The 20,836-nt window shown below is 36.7% G+C and overlaps 1 protein-coding gene across 2 annotated transcripts in view; it reads right to left on the bottom strand.

The window, feature by feature from the left end:
- Positions 1-15,821, bottom strand: part of LOC116168573 (synaptotagmin 1) — a 32,002-nt gene extending 16,181 nt beyond the window's left edge. For both annotated transcript variants that reach the window (XM_031484486.1, XM_031484488.1), the window contains exons 1-6: positions 15,751-15,821; positions 15,334-15,566; positions 3,482-3,607; positions 3,287-3,429; positions 3,142-3,237; positions 2,897-3,091 (exon numbers count right to left, since the gene is read on the bottom strand). In XM_031484486.1, the coding sequence (XP_031340346.1) occupies positions 2,897-3,091; positions 3,142-3,237; positions 3,287-3,429; positions 3,482-3,607; positions 15,334-15,566; positions 15,751-15,806 (849 nt within the window). In that variant the 5' untranslated portion in view covers positions 15,807-15,821. The remainder of the gene's footprint in view (positions 1-2,896; positions 3,092-3,141; positions 3,238-3,286; positions 3,430-3,481; positions 3,608-15,333; positions 15,567-15,750) is intronic.
- Positions 15,822-20,836: the final 5,015 nt, after the last annotated feature.

Here is a 20,836-nt window from a genome sequence, read left to right as displayed (position 1 = left end):
TAATTTGTCTGCCCAGATAGGACTTTTATGTTACGTCGACATTACAATTAATATTCTCTTATTTATGCGTTCCAAAATTTATGATACTCAACGAATAACCTTACATGATTTAGGCATTACTAAATTTACAATTATTTTTTTAATTTTTATTTAAATGGCCATGAAAATTTACGGATACACTTAACCTTATTTAAAAACAAATCCTACTTATTATACTACTGATAAATTTAAACCCATCACATACACACTCTCACTGACTAAAATCATTTAGAACTGGAAAATCGATAAAAAAACTACATCTTTGCGAATGGTTTTTTCCGGATTAATCCCTACCTATTTTCTTTTGAACGAATTAACGCTTTTCGAAATGGTGTCAACAAATTAAGTTCACTTGTGTTTTAAAAGCCAATCAGTAAATGTAAAAGGAAAAGTCAAAGAGGGGTGATAAGTCCTTCAAAAAAACAAATCCAAAATAGGTCATTGACCCTGAAATTAGAGAGTGCAGAAACTTTCAAAGTCACCGTGGAATCGACTACCACCTGAAAGACATGCTCGTTGAGCTGTTCCTAGAGAACTCACGCTCTGAATTTTCCGCGGAATTTGCATTCTCACAATGCAGGAGATGACCTACACTTGCTTTTGTGTTTTTTTAGTAACAGTAATTAAGATAAAATTTATTGCTTATTATCTCCGAGAACTTGGAACCAACACCTTCATACAGCTGTAACTGTGACCGTTCTTAAAATAATAGTATCTGCAATCTCACAAGATTTTTTTTTTGACTTGGACTATTTGTCATTCGGCCAGTCGCATGGTGTTTATTTATTTATGATTTTTTTTATAGCCGTATATTTGCTTCTGCCAAGAACTTTATTAGACATGCGTATACTGTGAAGATCAAAGGTGTAATTTCACTGCCTCCCGTTCGAGATTTAAAATTACTTTATTGGCAACATTTTAGACAAATGCAGGTAGGGGCGGACGGAGATATATTATCACACAGAAGCACAAACCTAATTCTAGAAATTGTAATTTTACCCCTAATTTTAGATAGATTCGTCTCCGTATTCCTTGATCCGTAAAGAGTCTGTTTGCAAAAGTGCTTCGAGAAGTGCTTCTTACGTGCCGCTGTGTTTGTGTCTTGTTACGAGGTTAGTTACTGTAAAAGATGCTTACGCAAATTACTGCTAGAGGGCGCTTTGAAAGTTTTTCTTGTTTTTCATGGTGGTTTTGTGTGCTCATCGCAGTTAGTATTATTTTTATTATGATTATATGCTTTTTAGTGCCCTTTTTCTTAAATAATAAGAGCGTTATTGTTTGCTGTTAGTCCGACAGCCCGACTACTCCAGATACACTTCTATGGTTTTGAACTGTCCTGGACACGTGATATTTTTTACAAGAGAGGCCTACACCCTACACGTTGAAGGCAGTCGACCTTCAACTTTGTTGTCCGAAGGCCTCATATTGCATGCGTATGGGTGCCCAATAGAACCTTTGAAATTCATGGAGGAGGGGGGGGGGTGTAAGTGTTCTAATGAAAGGTATCACCAAAAGGAATCAATTTCTACCAACCACGGAGTGTCGGAGGAGGTACTCCCAAAAGGCGATTGGAACCTCTGGACGAGACATATCTATTGGTGCGGTCAAAGTTTTAAGTGTGAACATATTAAAAGAAGAAAGGTACTTGCAAAAGAGAAACTAAATATTGCAGAGCATTTTCCCAGGGACTTTGGTCCTTCTTATATTATGTACCGCACATTTCAAGTGTGAACCAAGGGGCCTTAACATTTTATGCAATCAATAAACTGTCCACGTTTCTACCCATTTGTGTGCCCATTACGCTATTTTGGTGCAAAACTAAGAAAGTTATAGTAATAATCAATTTTTTCATGTACCATAATTTTACACTTTTGCCGGTTATTAACGATCCTCGGGAACGAGATAGTTTATAAATTTGTATTGTCTGTTTATCAGGCTGTCTGTCTGGCTGGCTGTCTGTCTGTCGGTCTGTCTATCCGTGTGCATGATAACTTTGTTTAGAAACCTCGAATCGCTTTGAAAATTGGTACGCATGCATACAAGAAAGGTCGCTATTATTCTTCAGCTCCGTAGGCTAACAGGCCAAAAACATACAGCCCAAAAACTGACCAAACCTTCAACAAATAGGGTTATTTTGTAGTTCTTGTTACAAAGAACATATCCGGTTTTCTGTTTTAGTAAATATTCCTTAAACGTCAAGCAACTATGCAGAAGAATTAAAAAATTTGCGCATGCGCAATCCAATTTTTTTATTTGTTGAGATTTTTAAATAAAATTTTTTATATAGGTACCTTGAATAAAAGTAAAACTAATACCAAATTAAATCGTTTGTTTTACAAGCTCTTTAATTATTTATCTTTATGAACCTGTATATCAAATTTAACAGCCCATGCTTCAAACCTTCCTCCTTTATGTACTACATTACATAACAAATATCCGCTCCATTTATACTAGAGAGGATCATTTATCTTAAAGGTGTGGATGAGCGACACTAAAGATGGGCCATTAACACTTAATTGAGCAAACCATTTTACCTCCACATTAGGCGTAATATTCATTTTAAACCGTAGAGTTCCTGCATAAATAAAAGGCGTTTATAAACGAGGATTTTTCTTGTGTAGGTAGTTCGCCCGCATTGGTCGACTTAAACCGAAATACCTTATGATGATACAACGTACAAGGAAAATTAATTCTAAACGTGTCTGATAACGATTCGACCACAAATAAATGTACGTGGTTAATCGCCAACTGCTGACAAGAAACATCGCTTTCTCCCCATTCGTGTATCGATTTCTCCACCCAAATAGTCACCGTGGTTACCTAGTTTAAGCACAAGACAACTACGACAAACACTTACTTTGAAGACGAAAGTCTCGTTGAAGACTGGATTTAACGTTTTTCTATGTACTTTAGTTTCGAATTTCTTTTTCTTATCTGGAAGCAGGTAGACTTTGACGTATGGGTCGGATGTGCCGCCCATATCAAGTGCAGGAAGTTCTTCGGCCTGAATGACCGTTACCGATAACGAATTCTGATTGAAGTCGTATTCAAGCTGTAGAACGTACCCGTTAGATTTCTCGAAATTTGAATGACGAACGTTACCTTGTACTGCAATTTTCCCAGCTTTTGTTCGACGGGTTTCTCGCCTTCGTCGGGCTCCTCGGCGTTTTCGGTTAATTCGTCCATATCCGGTTGAACCTGAAACCTCAATGTAGTACAAACCTTTGTGAACTTAAGTCGGGTATACCTTTTCTTTGTAGGAAGATCCGAGTAGTTGTACCGATTTTAAATCGACCCCCTTCATACCTTTCTTATCGCCTTTTGCGCGTCTCTTTCGGAAACATCGCCTAATGCAGCAAAAGCATATTCCGATGATTATCGCGGCAACAACTGAAAGATTAACTTTAGTTAGGTACGTTGTTTATACTTTTCATCTGTATACCTATAACTATCGTGACAATACCCCAGTCGGGTATTCCAGACATGTCCTCCGCCTTTTTTATAATCTCTTCGAGTTCTCCTTTAGCTGATAGTACGGTCGTGGAAGGTTCATTCGTCGTTGTAGATGCTGGAAATAGTTAAAATAATTATTGTAAAATGACAATACCATTGTTACTACCTCCATTATTCTCAGTTAAGGCATTAACCTGATTTAAACAACATTATAGTTTCGCCTAAGGACGCAGAACGATGACGTAGATTTGATTAGCATTTCATTAGCGGGATTGAGATTAAAGTGGAGTGGGTTTGTAGATAACGAGAGTAATCGTAGGAAAAAGTATAACAAACGATTAATTTCTCTAGTTACACTGGGCTATTGTGTATTGACCCACCACATGAAAATGTTACAGAAATGCAAGCACTCTTCAGTTTGGAAAACATGCTCGATTTAGGAAATGGGGGGATCTAATTTTTGTATTTATCGCTGTAGACACGTGACGCTTTTTCGTTCCAAGCAATTTGTCCCCGATTCCCCACCTGTATTAAGATATTTCCCCAAATAAAAGAACCGAAAAGTTCTTAGCACATTAATTTGTGGGGATTTGTTCCAAAGGTTCTGCTCCTTGTGCGTCAATATTCTAACAAAGGTTGGGGGTTTTCAGTCTGGGGTTACGACTTGATGCCTATGTTCTAATCGAGTAAAATTTACATGGGTATTTATGTTCGGTTTGTTCTGATTTGTGTTCCTCGTTCAGTTGTGTCCGTCGAAATTGACAGTGGTAGGTTACAACTTAGTGCTTAGAACGAATATTTCTGATCACTATTCAAATTTGCGTCTGAACTGTGCTCGTTTTGGCCATATTGGTTTGTCAGCTCTCATTATTTTCATGTTTAAAGATCGTCAGATATTCACTTTTGTTATATGACCTTGAGGTACCTATAGGAATTTTGAAGACACTTTCCCAACACACTTTTTCAGCAAATATTTATAGAAGCACCGTTTGCACCAAAGACCACCTTTAAGTCACTAGTTTGTGTAGCAATTTTTAACTTTCAAATTGTTCCCACCTGTTTTTCGCATATACATATGTTGCCATCAGATAAAAAATTCTCTTGAAATTGGTTCACAAACTGTCACGTGAAGTCATCTTTGATGGAAACTATTGTACCTTCCATAGTTAATAGATCATTTAGGGGTGTTCAAATTGAGGTGCAGTAACAGACTAGAGTTTATGTATTTACGTATATTTAGGGATGGACATCCACAAGCTAACAATTCTCTACATTTGTACGTCTACAATATACCTCTACTTTATTGGGGATGTAAATTAAACTCATAGGAAAAGAAAATGAAAGGGTACAATATAATCCTTATCATTACCATGGAAATAGTTATTTACATACTAAAAGTCAAGAAAATGACACATTATTGGGGAGCAAATGTTGAAGTACGGGGCCCCTTTGGGACCGAGTGTACTTTAATTTCCGAGTCATTTTACTGACGAGTTTTGTATTAAATTTTACCCGAAATCGTATTTTAATATAAAACTTCAATTTTTATATACTCGTATACTCGTAACTTTTGATTAATGACAATCTGTCAGTGATGGCAGGAGTCACTATAGATATTTAGCAATGTCACAGGTGTAACGGATAAAGTGACGGTGCGGCCAGTAAGGTGACAAGCGGCAGGAAACGTATAGTCTGCTCTGTCTCTGTCATGGAAACTAAAATTTCCGGACAGAAAGTAGGCATGAAAATGAAGGTTTCGTGACGATTTCGGGTAAAAATTCGGGTATTGGTTGAGTATCACTGTAATTTTTGATTGAGGACCACTGCTATCGTAGGTGATTTGGCTTAAAGTGCTCTAATTCGTGCATCATTTTTAATGCGCAGGCTTTACGCACAATTTTTTAACCACTATCTCGAGTGATTTACCGGATTTGGCGATATCTCGAATTGGTTTGGATCGAGAGACACTTTTCTCTCATATTGGAGACTATAATTTGAATTTAACGTGGATACGTAAGTGGGTCCATCTATTCTTTAATCACCGTATTATGGCCTGTGTGCTTTTTAGGATCTTGCCATTTAACCGTTGCTGTATTAATAGCATTATACCTTTGTGAACACCCCTCTTATTAATAGGAGGTAGGTTAAATTTTTGTATTCGACTTCGAAGGGATTTGACATGTGGTTTCTTTACATGTTTTTTTTAAATTTCAGTTTATAATTTCATTCATAATTTCCTCTCCTCGATACTTTTTTAATTCCATTTTGACCTGTCCGGCATATAAATATGGAGAATGTAGCCGTGCGTATAAAGACAGACCCTTTCTGAGATATCTGCAACAAACAGCGATTGGAGCGAGCATAACGAGATTGGGTCACCTGGGTTAACCTTCTTCATTGAATCAAGTTTTTAATTAATGGATAATTCCCCTTCAAGGGATGATACTAATGTTAATTTCTTTAAATTTGGCGAATTATTAACGAGTGTTAGCTTCACTAACCTATTGATCGATGATCTAATTAATTTCGTTGGTATTATAAAATAAGTGACTCGTAACTACACGTAATTAAAGCAGTCGATAATGGATCAGAATTGTACAAGTATTTTGGGCTCAACAAGCCATCGTCATTCCTAGTGGTTTAGCTCGGGTTCTTTGTTTCATTCTGTTTTAGAGTGAAATTGCTGGGCTATTTCTTTATTAAAAGGTAAAACATTCATTATATTTTATCGAAGCTTGTATTTCCACCATCGGCGCCATTTTTGTTTGGTTGTAAAGTCGTATTTGAACCAAATACAGCATAAATTAAGTTGAGATGTCAAGACCCTAGTTTACTGGTCACTAAAACTTTCAAGTTTACGGGCGTGGGGTGAAACGAACCCCAGGCCAAAATATTGAAAGAAAAAAAACTTATGGACATTGAAAGTGGCTGTGGGGTGCGATCCACCCCAGACCTGTAAACTTGAAAGATTTTCTAAAAGTAGTGATAAAATAAAAACTAAAATCTTAAGAACGCCAAAAACGATAGAAAAGACTAAACTTGGAAGGTACTCGAGCTCCCAGGCCAAAATATTGAAAGAAAAAAAACTTATGGACATTGAAAGTGACTGTGGGGTGCGATCCACCCCAGACCTGTAAATTAGGGTTAATAGTTGACTAGTAATTATTGTTGAATTTTTGAGAATTTATTTAATTATAAACAAATTGCTGGGCCATTTTGTTGCGGGCAATTGTATTTTGTCGCTTTGTTTTAAACTTCCCAGTTTCATTCAAGGAAGTTAGGAAGTTATGATCATTAAAATAACCAGAGTGGAGCTCACCTCTTTGTAAGACACGAGGGTGTTTTTATGTGCTCTGCGAGCTAACAGCTGTGGAGTGTCAAATGCCCTGTTATACATCATCATCCGCTAGCTGGTTGCTTATGTGGCGGGTTTTGAGAAAATACAGTGCATGCGAAAATAGAGAACAAGCCTACTGCAATTTTTTTTAATGCAGCGTACTAACCGTGTTCTGTGCTTTGGAAAAATTTGAAAACTAGCGATTTTTGTTGTTGTCTATCTAGCAATTTCCATTTTGAATTGGTATTTTGTTAAACGTAGGAGTACACATATACCGCTTTATACCGAACATGAACAAAAGTATGTCTGGCGATAACAGGCGATAACAATAACCGTATTGGGGAAAACGAGCGCGGTTGTCACGATCTTTCCGTTTTGTTCTGTTCTGTTTAAAGTCGAACACGTCACAAACATTCAGGTTTACTATTCGTTTAAAAAGATACGCTAGTCGAGGTCTTTGTATTCAGAAAATAGATACCGTTTCAGAACTTTTAACCAGCGACAGAAGTGAGACAGCGAGCATCCTAACTGATTCGCGTCGCCATCTTTTTACTTCGTTGTCAGAAATATCCTCGCGTATGTGTGAAGATTCGTGCTGCAATTTCAAGATCCAAAACGTGAATTTATTGAGTAAAATCTAAAAAATCTGGAATTTTGTATACAACGGCATACGGCAGGGAATTTAAAGGAAATGAATCGTCACCACCTAGTTAATAAATTGGACAAAATTAATATCAACACAAAGGAGCAATGACATTTTGTTCTTTTGCATAATCACGACCTTTACCTTCGCGAAATTGAAGTCGGTTTGCTTGGATTCGCGATTCATACGAACTTTTCTTCCGCCGTTACGTTACCAGGGTCATGCAAAAAATTCAACTGTACCATCGAAGAGATCTGTTTCCATATTTATAAAGGAAGCGGCATTTTCTAAGGAGAGATAAGATAATTGCTACCAGAAAATAATATTAGCCACGTGGTTAATTTTAGATTTTAGATTCAAACAAAGGGTTTTGGATATTTTGCTTCATTGATTGGAAAATTGCAATTAATTTCAATGATACAATCCCTTTGGTTGTGAGTATTTATTCGAGTTCGATCAAACCAGACCATTATATTTTGAATTTCCGGTTTAAAGAGGAGATAAAAGGCCAAACTTCCGCCAGGTAAGGGGTATAAACATGTATTACTGAGCTAGCCGTGGGTAAATTAGAAATGAATTGTCATTTTAAAATTTCTTGCCATTGCCGTAGAGGCTCAATTCTGTTTACGCAGGTGAGGTCTTCGACCCTTGTAAATGTAACTAACTCGTTACAATTTCTGCTGGTGGTCTAACTGAATATCCATAGGTGAATTTCTGGACGTAAACATTCCTTGTGGGAAAATGACACAGACGGTAGATACAGGTAGGAAGGTTCTGTGAAGCACGGAAAGTGTTATAAATCAATGTTTACAATTATAGGGTTCGTTTGCTCATGGAATTCAGTCCTCATTCCAAGCTGTTGGTGTTTAACCCCTAGCATATGGAGGAAGCGGAGTGGATGGTACATATGATATACGTATATAGAAACGACCCCTAATTTCCCCCAATACTCAATATGACAGATCAAATTTACACAAAAGTAGGACACTTTTCCCCATATTAAGAATGGATATTAAAAATGACTGCTTGTTGCCAGTAGCAATAAAAGAAGCGAACGAAACATTCTCTATAAATTAACGAAAAGTTTAAACTAATTGAACCTTCCAAACGGGTTTTACAAATGAGGAAGAATGCTAACTGCATTTTGATTATTTAACTATTGGTGCTTTGTACTTTGTCCAGACCCGTTCTCTCAGTCCTAGCATGGCTATTTCCAGTTTCGCCTTACATTATAAAATGAGAAGCAATAGAAAATGTATGTAATCTCACCCCTCTTCTGGTACTAGACAAACAATCTAGGGAAAGCGATACCTATGCGTATTCCGTATCGTATTATACGCATGTTTGCAATCCCTAGGGCGTGATACAAGAGCAGATTTTGATCTTTTCGTACCTACACTTTTTTCACGCCACGTGTAGGTAATTTAAAACCACTCCCTAAGCTTCTCTCTAGTTAAACTGATTTATTCATTGGAATTACATTATTGAGCGATTAAAGGTAGGCTTCGTTAAAACGGAGACGGATAATTAAAAATTTAAAGCCGAGAAGGAACAGGATTAGGTAGATGTTTACATAATCGTTTTATTGATTTCGTTTGATTTCGACTAGTTTGTCTGTTAATTGCCCTTCTCCAAAGTCACCACGTCAGATTAAAATTAAAAGCTTTGAGGACCGGTCCATTGTTAGTAAATTAATAAAGCAAGCGGCTCGTGTAGCTCCTCTCAAATTCAAATAGCCGATTTAATTAAAAGTATTGTTTCGTTTGTGAATAAATGAAACAAACCTAATTAAATGGTTGGATTGTTTACTTAACTTCAATAGAGTACATATATGGCGCAGTTTTCATGAAATAATATTCTGTGATAATTATAACCTTTCATCTGTTGGGATTGTGCACTGTTAGGTACTAAAATTTATTGGTCTATTTTGGTAACTTCTTGTTCCTACATCGTTCCCAGTCAATATCGCCTTTTTTTATGTATCGCCGAAGTTTGGTACTCTTTTTTCGAATAGCATTGCGTGGCCTGCAATCTAAAGTAATAATGTAATAATAAAGTCATTTGTGGATATGCAGCAGTGTATTCTGCCAAAGTGTATAGGATTAGTAGAAGCATTGAAACAATGGTAGAAGGAAAGACCACGGCGCGGTGAAGATAGGTTTGGAAACACTGCGAAGAGTCTAAAGAAGGAAGATGGTGTAACAGTGCGTTTGGCTAACCGTTGAGTAATGACTGTCCATGTGCCCTGCAGGAAAATGTACAGAAGAAACAAGGATTGCCTTCAGAATGACGTGAGTGATATCGTATTTTGGGGAAAAGGTACAAAACGACTTTAATGAACAAGGACGCAAGGCTATAACCTCAAAAAGTGATTCCCCGAGTCTTTTCCCCTCACACTTTTGGAATATAATCCGTGCCTCCCAGTACCTAAGTACTGTTCAATTTCGTCACAGTTTTTTTGTTAAGAGATCGTTAATGATAGTGATGGGAATTATAATAATACTGCTGATATACACAAGCTAAGGAAAACATCACGCCATTAGTGCGGTGTTCATCCACGCCACTATTTAAGAGAGATGTGCACTGTGTTTACTGTGAAAAAACACGTTCGCCAACTGTACGGCGAGAAAACTCCTTTGGTGCAGAAAAGGCAGGTGTGCTCAATCAACAAAACAATATGGCTGAAGCCATCATTTAGATTTTACTGCAATAAAATGTTTTCCAAAGTCACTTCTTTTGTGTCACTATTATTAACATTTTGAAGGCGCCACTACCCCACTCCGATCCCTTGGACGCATAAGTGATCCGAGCGCATGTGCCCTGAGCCGGTTAATTTACCCGTCGGGGTGAGTAGGTGCGCCCACACTATTCTATCTAATTATTATTAACCAGTGATTGAGATATGATGGGAAACCTGCATTATGTCCTCCCTATCCGTGCCTTAGTGGTCTCAAATACATAGTGGAAAGATTGGCAAAGACTAGCAATTAGGAGAAATAATCAAAGCGCGTTTGATAACGTACCTAAGTACATACAATTTTTGCAAATCGTGGATTGGCTTGATTACACCATAACCTCGAAATACAGCGCGATTACACACGATAGCGACAAGGACCCTGATAAAAACCGTTGCAAGTGAAACGATTTTGGTAAACGTGTAAAGTATAAATCGTTGAAAAATTATACGCTCGATCCAAAGCGAGGTTACGTTAACTGAGCCACAACCGTAATCCGTAAGAATCCGTAATAACCCAAATGGAGAAAATGAAGAAATTGTTAGAAGACATGAAAACAGATATCAACTGTGAGTAATTAGGAGAAACCAAGAAGAGTGTTAAAAACGTAAAGGAAAGAATTATACAGCAAAGAAAAGAGAAAGAGTGTGACAATAGTCACCAGTCTAGAAAAAAGATTAGACTAGAAAAATAGGAACAGAATAAAGAGTTAAACGATTATAACTATAAAATCCATAACTGTTCTAGTGGAGATAGTAAATGAATAGCATAAACAACAGATAATGAAAAACAAACACAATCTGCGAAACACAAATGTATGTATAGAATGCGCCCAACTATCCTGGAAAGCAAATAGCCGCCCAAATAGAAGTGTAAAAGGACCAAAGAAAGAAGAGAATCGCGATGAAAATCGGATGCACGAAACTTCACAAAAACCAACGGATATGGAACCCGGCTCAATATGCGATCGGATAGAATCACATATAAAATTATATTTGACAAATTTCATTAAAAGCGATTAAGAGGTGACCCTCTTTCGAACGCATTGTATACACGGTGTCCATTTTTCGAGTGCCACTATTGGGATCTCACTTATCTTAAGAGATAGAAAGTTGGTTAAAGTTGCCAATTTTCGTGCCGAATAAGAATCTGAAAAGAAATTTGAAATATCTTCAATAGTTTTGAAGATATCGCAAAAAAACGAAAATTTCTGATTTTCGTTTTTAATTTTTTTATGATAAACTAATCGTAGTAGACATTTCTAATTAACACATTATTCGGACACTTTTTTATGGAGATTTCAAATACGGCATCCTGTTTTTAATAACTTTCAAGATGACGGAGAAACGCGCGGAAACTTTAGTTTTTCTTATGGGCGCCATTTTGAATTTTCCCATTTTGAGATTACGTCTTTTTTTCTCTTTACAACGATATATCACACATGGTGGTTCAGTATCACATTTTTCCTAAAAATACAATTTTTAATTTTTTGAGAAGAGTGTTTTGTAAAAAGAAAACGTTCATTTGTTGTGAACAAATGTCTGACAGTTTGATCCATCTGTCTGGTTCAGAGAAGTAGAAATTCGATTTTCATCTGAACAGAATTGAACTTTCGTTTTGCAAGAATTATAATTAAAATTAGAACAAAATATATAACAACATGTGTTCAAATTGCCCACCTCCTAATTCTGAGCACAGTGCCACTCTCTTCCTAAGATTTGCTATGGCTCTTGACACATCTTTTCTTCTAATCTTGTTCCTGAGAGTGCTCACAATTCTATAACGAAGTTCAATGTTTTGTAAATTTCATTTTTCATTGTTCCCCACAAAAAATAGTCCAAGGGAGACAGGTCAGGTGACCGCGCCGGCCAGCGTACGTCGCCATTATTAGCAATAACATGATTGGGGAACAATTCCGATTATTTCCTTCGTCTATTAAATGTCAATTATCAACCAATCACACTTTTGATTCCTGTTTGACGAAACCAATCAACACCCTCCATTAGCGACTATTTTGCATGGTGCACGATAGCCGACTATCAGCTTGACAGCTTGTGCATCTGACAGCACTTAACTTAAACGTCAAAATCGTGTTGTTGAGGTTTTTGAATTGAATCATTTTGGCGAAACCACAAGCGAAGAAATGATGGTGGTGTGGTCCAGTCTACAATCCCGCATAATACAGTGAGGAGTAAAAATAGCGTATGGAAGCAGTTTACCAAATTTTGCGAGCATCGGCAATGTAAACTAAATGAATCAACACCATTCACAAAACTGAATGATATTTTGACCTGGAACATGAAAAAAGAAGATGGGGAAGGTTATAAAGAATATAGTGTAAAGTGTATGTGGAATTCAATTCAGTCAATTGATACCTATGTTTGTATTTTGTAGATTGTTGTTGATATTTTGCATAAATTATATCAAACTGTTTCATTTTGTGAATATGCCTCTCTGATATAAATAATTGGATTCAAGAAATAATCTTCATAAATATAACACGACCTTGATTAATAAGCGACTATTTTGATTGGTGCTAAATTTCTCTTGTATTTATTAATTTGACTCCACATAATTTTGGCGTTAATAACCATAGATGAAAGCCCTCGAGCTTCGCTCTCGGGCTTTCATCAGATTATTAACGCCAAAATTAATATGTCTCGTTAAATTATTATAAAATACAATCGAAATTTAGATGCAATCTAAATAGTCGACTATTTATCAAGGTCTTGTTATATTACCCTTGATAAACATTCCCCAACCCTTCTAGCATTTAGGGCGGTGCGCCATCTTGCTGGAACCATATCGAGTTCAAACGATGAAGAGGAACGTTATTGTCAATAAAATCGGTTAGAAATGTCCTCAGGAAATGGAGGTACCGATCAGCATTTAGAGTCTCTTAAGGACCAATTATTGTATCGCCCAATAAACCGACCCATACGTTAACGCTAAAACGTATTTGTGGTAGTCGTTCTTGACATTGCATAAACCTAGTAAATGGCACTACATGAAATAAGTCAACCTTTTGTTCACGACAAAAGAACGTTTTCTTTTTCCAAAGCACTCTTCTCAAATAATTAAAAATTGTATTTTTAAGAAAAATGTGATACTGAACCACCATGTGTGATATATTGTTGTAAAGAGAAAAAAAGACGTAATCTCAAAATGTGAAAATTCAAAATGGCGCCCATAAGAAAAACTAAAGTTGTCACGTGTTTGTCCGTCATCTTGACAGTTATTAAAAACAGGATGCCATATTTGAAATCTCCATTAAAAAGTGTCCGAATAATGTGTTAGAAATGTCTACTACGATTAGTTAATCATAAAAAAATTAAAAACGACAATCAGAAATTTTCGTTTTTTTGCGATATCTTCAAAACTATTGGAGATATTTCAAATTTCTTTTCAGATTCTTATTACTGGAACTCTGTAATCTTAGAATAGAAGTATAGGCATTTCGTTGTTCCCTGATGAAAACATCCTTGCTGTCGAAACGCATAAGTTTTATAAGGTTTTACTTTGTTTTGTTTTTTTGATTTTTATCTTTTTGATCACTATCTTTTTCCTTACTAAATTTTCTATTTTTTAGGATATATGTTTCGCACGATTAGGATGTTGTGTGTGGGTGCACCATCCTGGTTTCGGCGATCCCCATGATAGACCTCCCTATTTTGGACACAGTGTATAATCATTGCTGCATTCGTGGTTATAGTCACCCTATACACTTGCGTAACGCATCATAGGGGTTTCAATGTAAAATTCATAACATGCGATTATTGGTTCCCCAAACTATTTTAGAGCAAAAATGTATTCAGGTTTTTTGTAGAAAAAAATGTTTTACGTCAATCACCCGTATTAGTTTTCAATTTTTTGCATAATAAAGACGGAAAATTGGAAAAATAAAACCCCCAACTTTCTCAATAATCTGTGATGCCATGGAATTTTATAATACAAAAACTACGCCAATATCCGTCATGCAATGGAATGTCTGCTAAGTATAAAACAAATCAAATTCTATCAAAAAGTATTATATTTAGAACAGCGAATTCAACATAAAGAAAGACGAAATTACTAAAAACGGTTTTCTAATATAAATCACTTTACAATAAATGTTCGAATAAGTCACCATTAACTGCAAGACAGTAACCAAGTCGATCATAAAATCCATTTCGAACTGCTGCTAATTGATAACTGGATATCTTTTTGTTTTACAAAATTCCATGACATCGCAGATTATTGAAAAAGACGCGGATTTTATTTTTCCAATTTTCCGTCTTTATTATGAAAAAAATTGAAAATTAATATACGATTGATTGGCGTAAAAAAATTTTTTCTACAAAAAACTTTAATATTTTTTTTCTAAAATAATTTAGGGAGCCAATAATCGCATGTTATGAATTTTACATTGAAATCCCTATGATACGTTACGAAAGTCATCACCCTGTATAAACGCATCAACTGATCAACTTCCAATGGTACAAAAGCGGGACAGAACTACGGTACACCCCTCCTTGACATTTCTGATATTCACTCCAAGTAAAATCGTTGGGTGAGGCGAATCTTTTGCCACTATCGTTATTGCAGACGTTGCCATGAATTTTGTCGTGCGTTTTATTCCATTGTGCTATATTACACACATTATACTGTGGGATCAAAAAAGACTTGCTGTCGAGTCGCCTTTGGAATTTTTGTTTACATGGGAAGTCATATTTAACTTGAACTTCCAAAGGTGACTCGACGTCAAGCGTTTTTTGATCGCCCGTGGTGCATTAAATGCGAAAACACGAACTCTTCTTTTGCTGTTTCTATTTTGCCTCATTGGTGTCAACGGGATCTTGAAACATGTTTTTTTTAATCATTGGTTCAGAGTAGTGAATGTACAACAATCGTCTGTCACACTGCATACACAAAGAGCATGTTTTGGAAACATGAGTAATTTGCACCAGTTGCAGGTTTAGGGCTAAAGAATGAATATACTAGTGAAATAGTTTAACTTAATATTAAGCTTTCGATCGTTTGTCAACAATTCGGAAAATAGCTCCGTTTTGTCTGCAATGTGTCACTTTGCAGAATTCCCCCTCACACTTCACAATTCAAAAACTAAGGTACTGTTTAAAAATACTTACAAGTTGTGGATTCCGCCAATACTCCTTCACTTCTGTTCAACCTTTCCTGCACGTGTAACTTATGGTCGAAATGATATAACGGGTACTTCTCCTTGGCCTCTTGCAAAACGGATTCGGCCGGATTGGACATGGATTCCTCAGCCGGCCGAGGCGAAAAACCTACTCCCGCCTCGCTGTCCATCTTGTCCTCTTCGGGCAACGTCTGCCCCTCTTGTGGGAATGGTGGCATTTTTCTGAAAAAACGTCCCGATTTTAGCAAACTGAAGTAAGCAGCGATTCTAACAAGTTTTTTTTCATGTAACCTCAATTGTAGTGATTGTGTATTTCCCATATCCGATTTGATAATGGGACTTAATTGTTAGGAGTCAAATCAAAACAATTTTATAAGAATTACTAGATCTACATAAGTAATCTTACGTAGAGGTAGAATTCGACTTCAACCCCTTCATGGTAGACTTGATAAGTTTAACCATTGCGGTAAGGCGGTTTTGATTTTTCGACGCACAGTTACACTAATAACATGATTCGGTTTCAATGCTTTTTACTAACTGCTAGAATTGGAAAATAATATTATCGATAATGTCGTATCGTTACTTAATCAACGCCGTTTAATTGGAGGAAAGCAACAAATTTTGCTCACCACTATCAATTTGGATAACAGTCATCATTATTATCATCGGTTTTGTGCACCGGTTCCCAAATGTATCAATAAGTTAGCATTTTATACACGATCACGGTCGGAACTGTAGTTAATTAGTTTTTAAGAAAAAAGCAACTTTTTAAAATACAGAGTGCCCATTATGTATGGAATATCGTATATATCTCGGTAAATATCGAATGTATACAAAATTTTTTTATACAAAAGTTGTTTAACATGTTATTTCCCATAATAAGGCAGCATCCAGTTTTTTTTTGTATAGGTGGGGAAATGCACTTTATGCACACTCTGCAAGGAAGTTCCAGAGTAGGTAGTGTGGGGCTCTCTCTCTCCCGTTTGCTGAGAATACCCACTAAAACCCCACCTAAGGCTTCGGTTGCTGAGGCCATTTGCCTATCGCCCTATAGACAAAGATATAGACGTACAAGACGAAACAAGAACTAGGCAACATTTACGTACATACTAATATCACAGATTATCACAGTTCATTCAAAATTCCGATACCTCGTATGAATCTTAATATTCTTTGACAGCAATCCTGACTAGAAAAATTGGTTTCCCATATCACATTAATTTTAAAGAGATCGCGCTCGTTTTGGTACGCTGCACAGGTACAGAGTATGTGCATAGGTGTTAAGTTAGCACCACATCTATTACACAAGGGTGGTACTTCACCCTTCAGCAAATAACTGTGCGTTAAAGCAGTGTGTCCCAACCGGAGCCGATACAGCTTGGTCGAGTGCAACCGTTCCACGTCTAGTAAAAATAGTGGCCCAATATTTGGTTTAACTCTTTTCAATGATGTATCGGTCCGCGTCCACTGCTCCTGCCAGCGCTCACTGTTACCGTCCTGCAAATGTACCTCCTCTATACATTGTCTTGCTCTTTCTCCTTGAGTTTTATATAAACGTGTAGGTCTTGTTCTATTGGTCATTAAATTATAATTTGGATGTTTATCGTTCAGACGTACGTTCAGATAATAGTTGACTATTAACTGCTTTCGACGAAGAGCAAGCGGTAGAATATTCGCTTCGACGTTGAGAGCACTGACGGGACTCGTGGAAAAGGCCCCAAGGGAATACCTAATTGCTAGGTTTTGAATTTTGTCCAGTTTACTCAGCAACGTGGAATTACAGGTGGAATAACTATAGCACCCATAATCAATGCGTGACAGGATCAATGCCTATATATCGAGAAGGGATTTAGGATGAGCCCCCCATTTGAGGTGTGATAGTACTCTTAAAACGGTCCACCAAAGGTGAGTTCTAAAAATTTAATTTCGTTGGGTACACTTATTACCTGGCCATTAAAAAACATTACAGGATCATAATGAGGTTTACGAAGCCTACAAAAATGCATTGCTTTGGTTTTTTCCTCGGAAAGCACATACCCTATTGCATCTGCATTTGTAGCAATTTGGTTGATGTAACCTTGCAAGCTATGCACTACACTGCCTATAGTTTTTCTGGCAAGGCATATCATCAGGTTAAAGTTGATCCTTGTGGCACTCCATTCTCTAAAATGTATTCCTGGGAATAGGTGTCTCCGATTCTGACGGCAAACCGCCTATCTTCTAAAAAGGAACGTGCAAACTTGGGTAAATTACCGCGTAGATTATATTTTGGCATATTCCTTAGAATTCCATGCCTCCATGTCATATCGTACGCCCCTTTAATATCAAAGAACACCGCTACCAGTGCTCTCTATCATCGAAGGCCCTTAGGATTCTGTCACTCAGTTTTACCAAGTGATCAATTGTTGACCTGCCACGCTGAAAGCCCGTTTGGTATGGTACCAATATGTCGTTAGTTTCCAAAAATGATTACAGCCGCCGCGCCGGTTCACCAGTTTCTCTAATAGCTTACCCAAACATGACGTTAGACTGATTGGGCGATAGTGGTTTGCCGATAATGGATCCTTTCCTGGTTTGAGTATGGGAATTACAACAGCCTTTTTCCATTCTGGAGGGTAAGTACAATTTTACCAGCATTTGTTAAATAATATTAAAATTTTTTGTTTCATTTCCAGACTACAATGGCGGATCATTTGATTATGAATTCCATCGTATCCCGGAGAGCAAGATTTAGTGCTCTGGATTGCTGACTCCAGCTCTTCATACGTAAACGGTAGGTTGTAAATCTAAACTTTCTTGTTTTTCAAAATCCACAAGATTTGCTTCCTCATTAGGTTTGGTTGCAAGGAAGGTTTCTGAATAATTTAAGGAGCTGCTAACTTGAAAAGATTGGTGCGCCAGAATGTTTGATATTTCCTGCAAATTGTTGGTCATTACCCCATCTGAATTACGGATAAATGCCGGATAATTACATCCAGTTTTACCAGATCTTTCTCCATATTCCATTGGTGGTAGCATCGGGTGTAATGGTGGACACAATTCAGTTGTTTTTATTTCAGAAAACAAATGAGTAACGAAAAATAATTGAATTTTTTCTTTTCATTAGGCTCACTTGATAGAGATTTTTTTCTCTTTTCGATGATTGTTAGAACCCTTATTCAAAAAAAACATTTTCAAAAAAATTTATTATAATTTAATCAATCACATTAATTCAGATATCCTACGTGAAAATAAAACAAATGAACGTGTGTACGTTTCTTATTAAACCTTGAAGACAAATGAAATTAATGGTTTTGATCGCAATGAATGTTCAAAATGTGGGCAGTGACATAACCTACTACAAAAAGCTTGAAATAAAAATTAATTTTTGAATTAATAATTTATTTTTACACGGGTTCCCCTTCCCAAGTACCGTCCCGAGTTCAAAGACGCGGACGAGCGCAACGATCAAAAGTACTCTATGACAGAGGAAATAAAGCTATCACCAAAAGAAACGGCAAAAGGTTTCATCATTCTAAAGGCACGAGGATAGTAATGCACTGCCTCAGAAAGGAGCAATATTTTTAATGCTTGCTTATGGACTATAATGTCAAACTGCGATTAGAAACCCATGAAAAACTGAATTTTGTGACAGGCTGCTCCTACCTTCCAAAATGGATAGGTATATTTGGCGAATCGCGGTTTAACGATATAAATAATACTCAATTTTCAGGGCAACCAATGATAATACTTTTCCAGGCGAAAATTCTGATTATTATCAAAATTTCCACGGTTCATTCAGTAATTTATTGAATAAGGTGTAGTTCCGCAGGATACGTCATGTAGGAATAGGAAACGCGAAGAAAAATAAAGCTGTTGAGGAGTATATTAATGAGTGTATACAGAAGCTGCTTTATGAATTATAAATAGCAATTAGTAAATGCCAGTAAAAAGGAAACGTAACGAACTCGGAAATCGGAAATCAGGTATAGGGTATAAAATCATAGCACGGTGAAATGGAATAAAACCATTACGAAAGCAATTTTAAAACCCTTTTCTGTTTCCTGTTCCCTTATTGCCATTCTTTGAGATTTGGTATAAGAAAGTATGTTTCTTGCAAGAAGTTTAAAAACGTCATTACTCGCTTTGTGTTGGGTCCACGTATGGCTTTTATTGGTAGGTATTTTTAGTGTTAATTTTCCCACGTGTCATTTATTTTTGAACCTTTCGTTTGTATTGTAACAAAAATCAAAATATTCACCTGTAATTTACAACTTTGATCAAAGTACCTAATAGCTTATTAAATTTGTATAGTTAGCTGCTAGATGTCACCGAAAAGTATTTTTAGGATAAGAGGAGGTGGTGGTACTTTATGAATGCATTACAATTCCATCTCTCTTTTTCCCACGTTGACACAACCCAAAACACAAGCCTGGACACTACGCTTGATGACTGACTCCTACCAAATACCCAAAAAGAGAACTTTTTTCTTTCTCCACCAGTAAAATATAACTTATTTACGTTTGAGGTTATTTGTCAGTGAGCAACACATATAATATTATACGTTATACGTCAGCGTAAATTTTTTTCAAAGATATCAAAATAGTTATTTACATAAAATTCAGGAAAATAACACATTACTGGCGAGGAAAGATTGAAGTGCGAGGCCCCTTTCGGGCCGAGTACTTTATTTTCCGAGTCTAGTAATTTCATTTTACTGACGAGTTTTGTATTAAATTTTACATTTAGCAATGTCAAGAATGCGGCCGGTAAAGTGACAGGTGCGGCCAGTAAAGAGACAAGCGCCCGGAAACGTAGTCTGCTCTGCCTCTGTCATTGGAAACTTTTGAAGAGCGTTTCTCAGTTTTCTGGATAATTCAAGTCTAGCATAGTCGTCGTCAATAGGGCCATGGAATTATTGCCATAAGAAATGCATTGTCAAAGCAAAAATTCAATATTAATTTCCAAAAAAATATTAAGTATTTGGTATCGGCGAGTATCTATCGAGAGACACCAAAATCCATTATGGCGTCCATAAGAAATAAGACAGCCAATGTGATTTATTCGAAACTCGAAACCAGTCATAAAAATGTTAGTACCATCTAAAAGCCAACCGACGCCGACGGTTCACTTACGGTTTGCGAGATTCCTATAGTGGAAGTGACAGAACTCACTCTGTATAGCCAAATATTCCAAGCAATCCATGTACAATAATGAAAAATAAAGAATTGAACACATATTTGAGAGAGTAGATAAAAATATGTGAAAAGGAAGAGAAAGGCTTGACCAGTTTTCTCTCCGCGGCAGAACCGATTTCGTGTTAATCAGCATGAAAACATTAAAAACTAGGTAACTAACAATGGTGCAAAAACGGTGCTGCTGCATGAGGGATTTGCAATAACGTATACCTTAAAAGGGTAGAAGAATTTTAGCATCTTGCGAGGGTCCTGCTGTAAAAGGTGTGAAAACGCGCGAAAATACGTTTTCGGATTTATAGGGGAAGTTGTCACGGT

Source organism: Photinus pyralis, unplaced genomic scaffold, assembly GCF_008802855.1.
Source record: "Photinus pyralis isolate 1611_PpyrPB1 unplaced genomic scaffold, Ppyr1.3 Ppyr1.4_LG4, whole genome shotgun sequence".
Classification (NCBI taxonomy): Eukaryota; Metazoa; Arthropoda; class Insecta; order Coleoptera; family Lampyridae; genus Photinus; species Photinus pyralis.
Note: the sequence above shows the minus strand (reverse complement) of the source record. Positions and strands in the feature narration are given on the sequence as shown.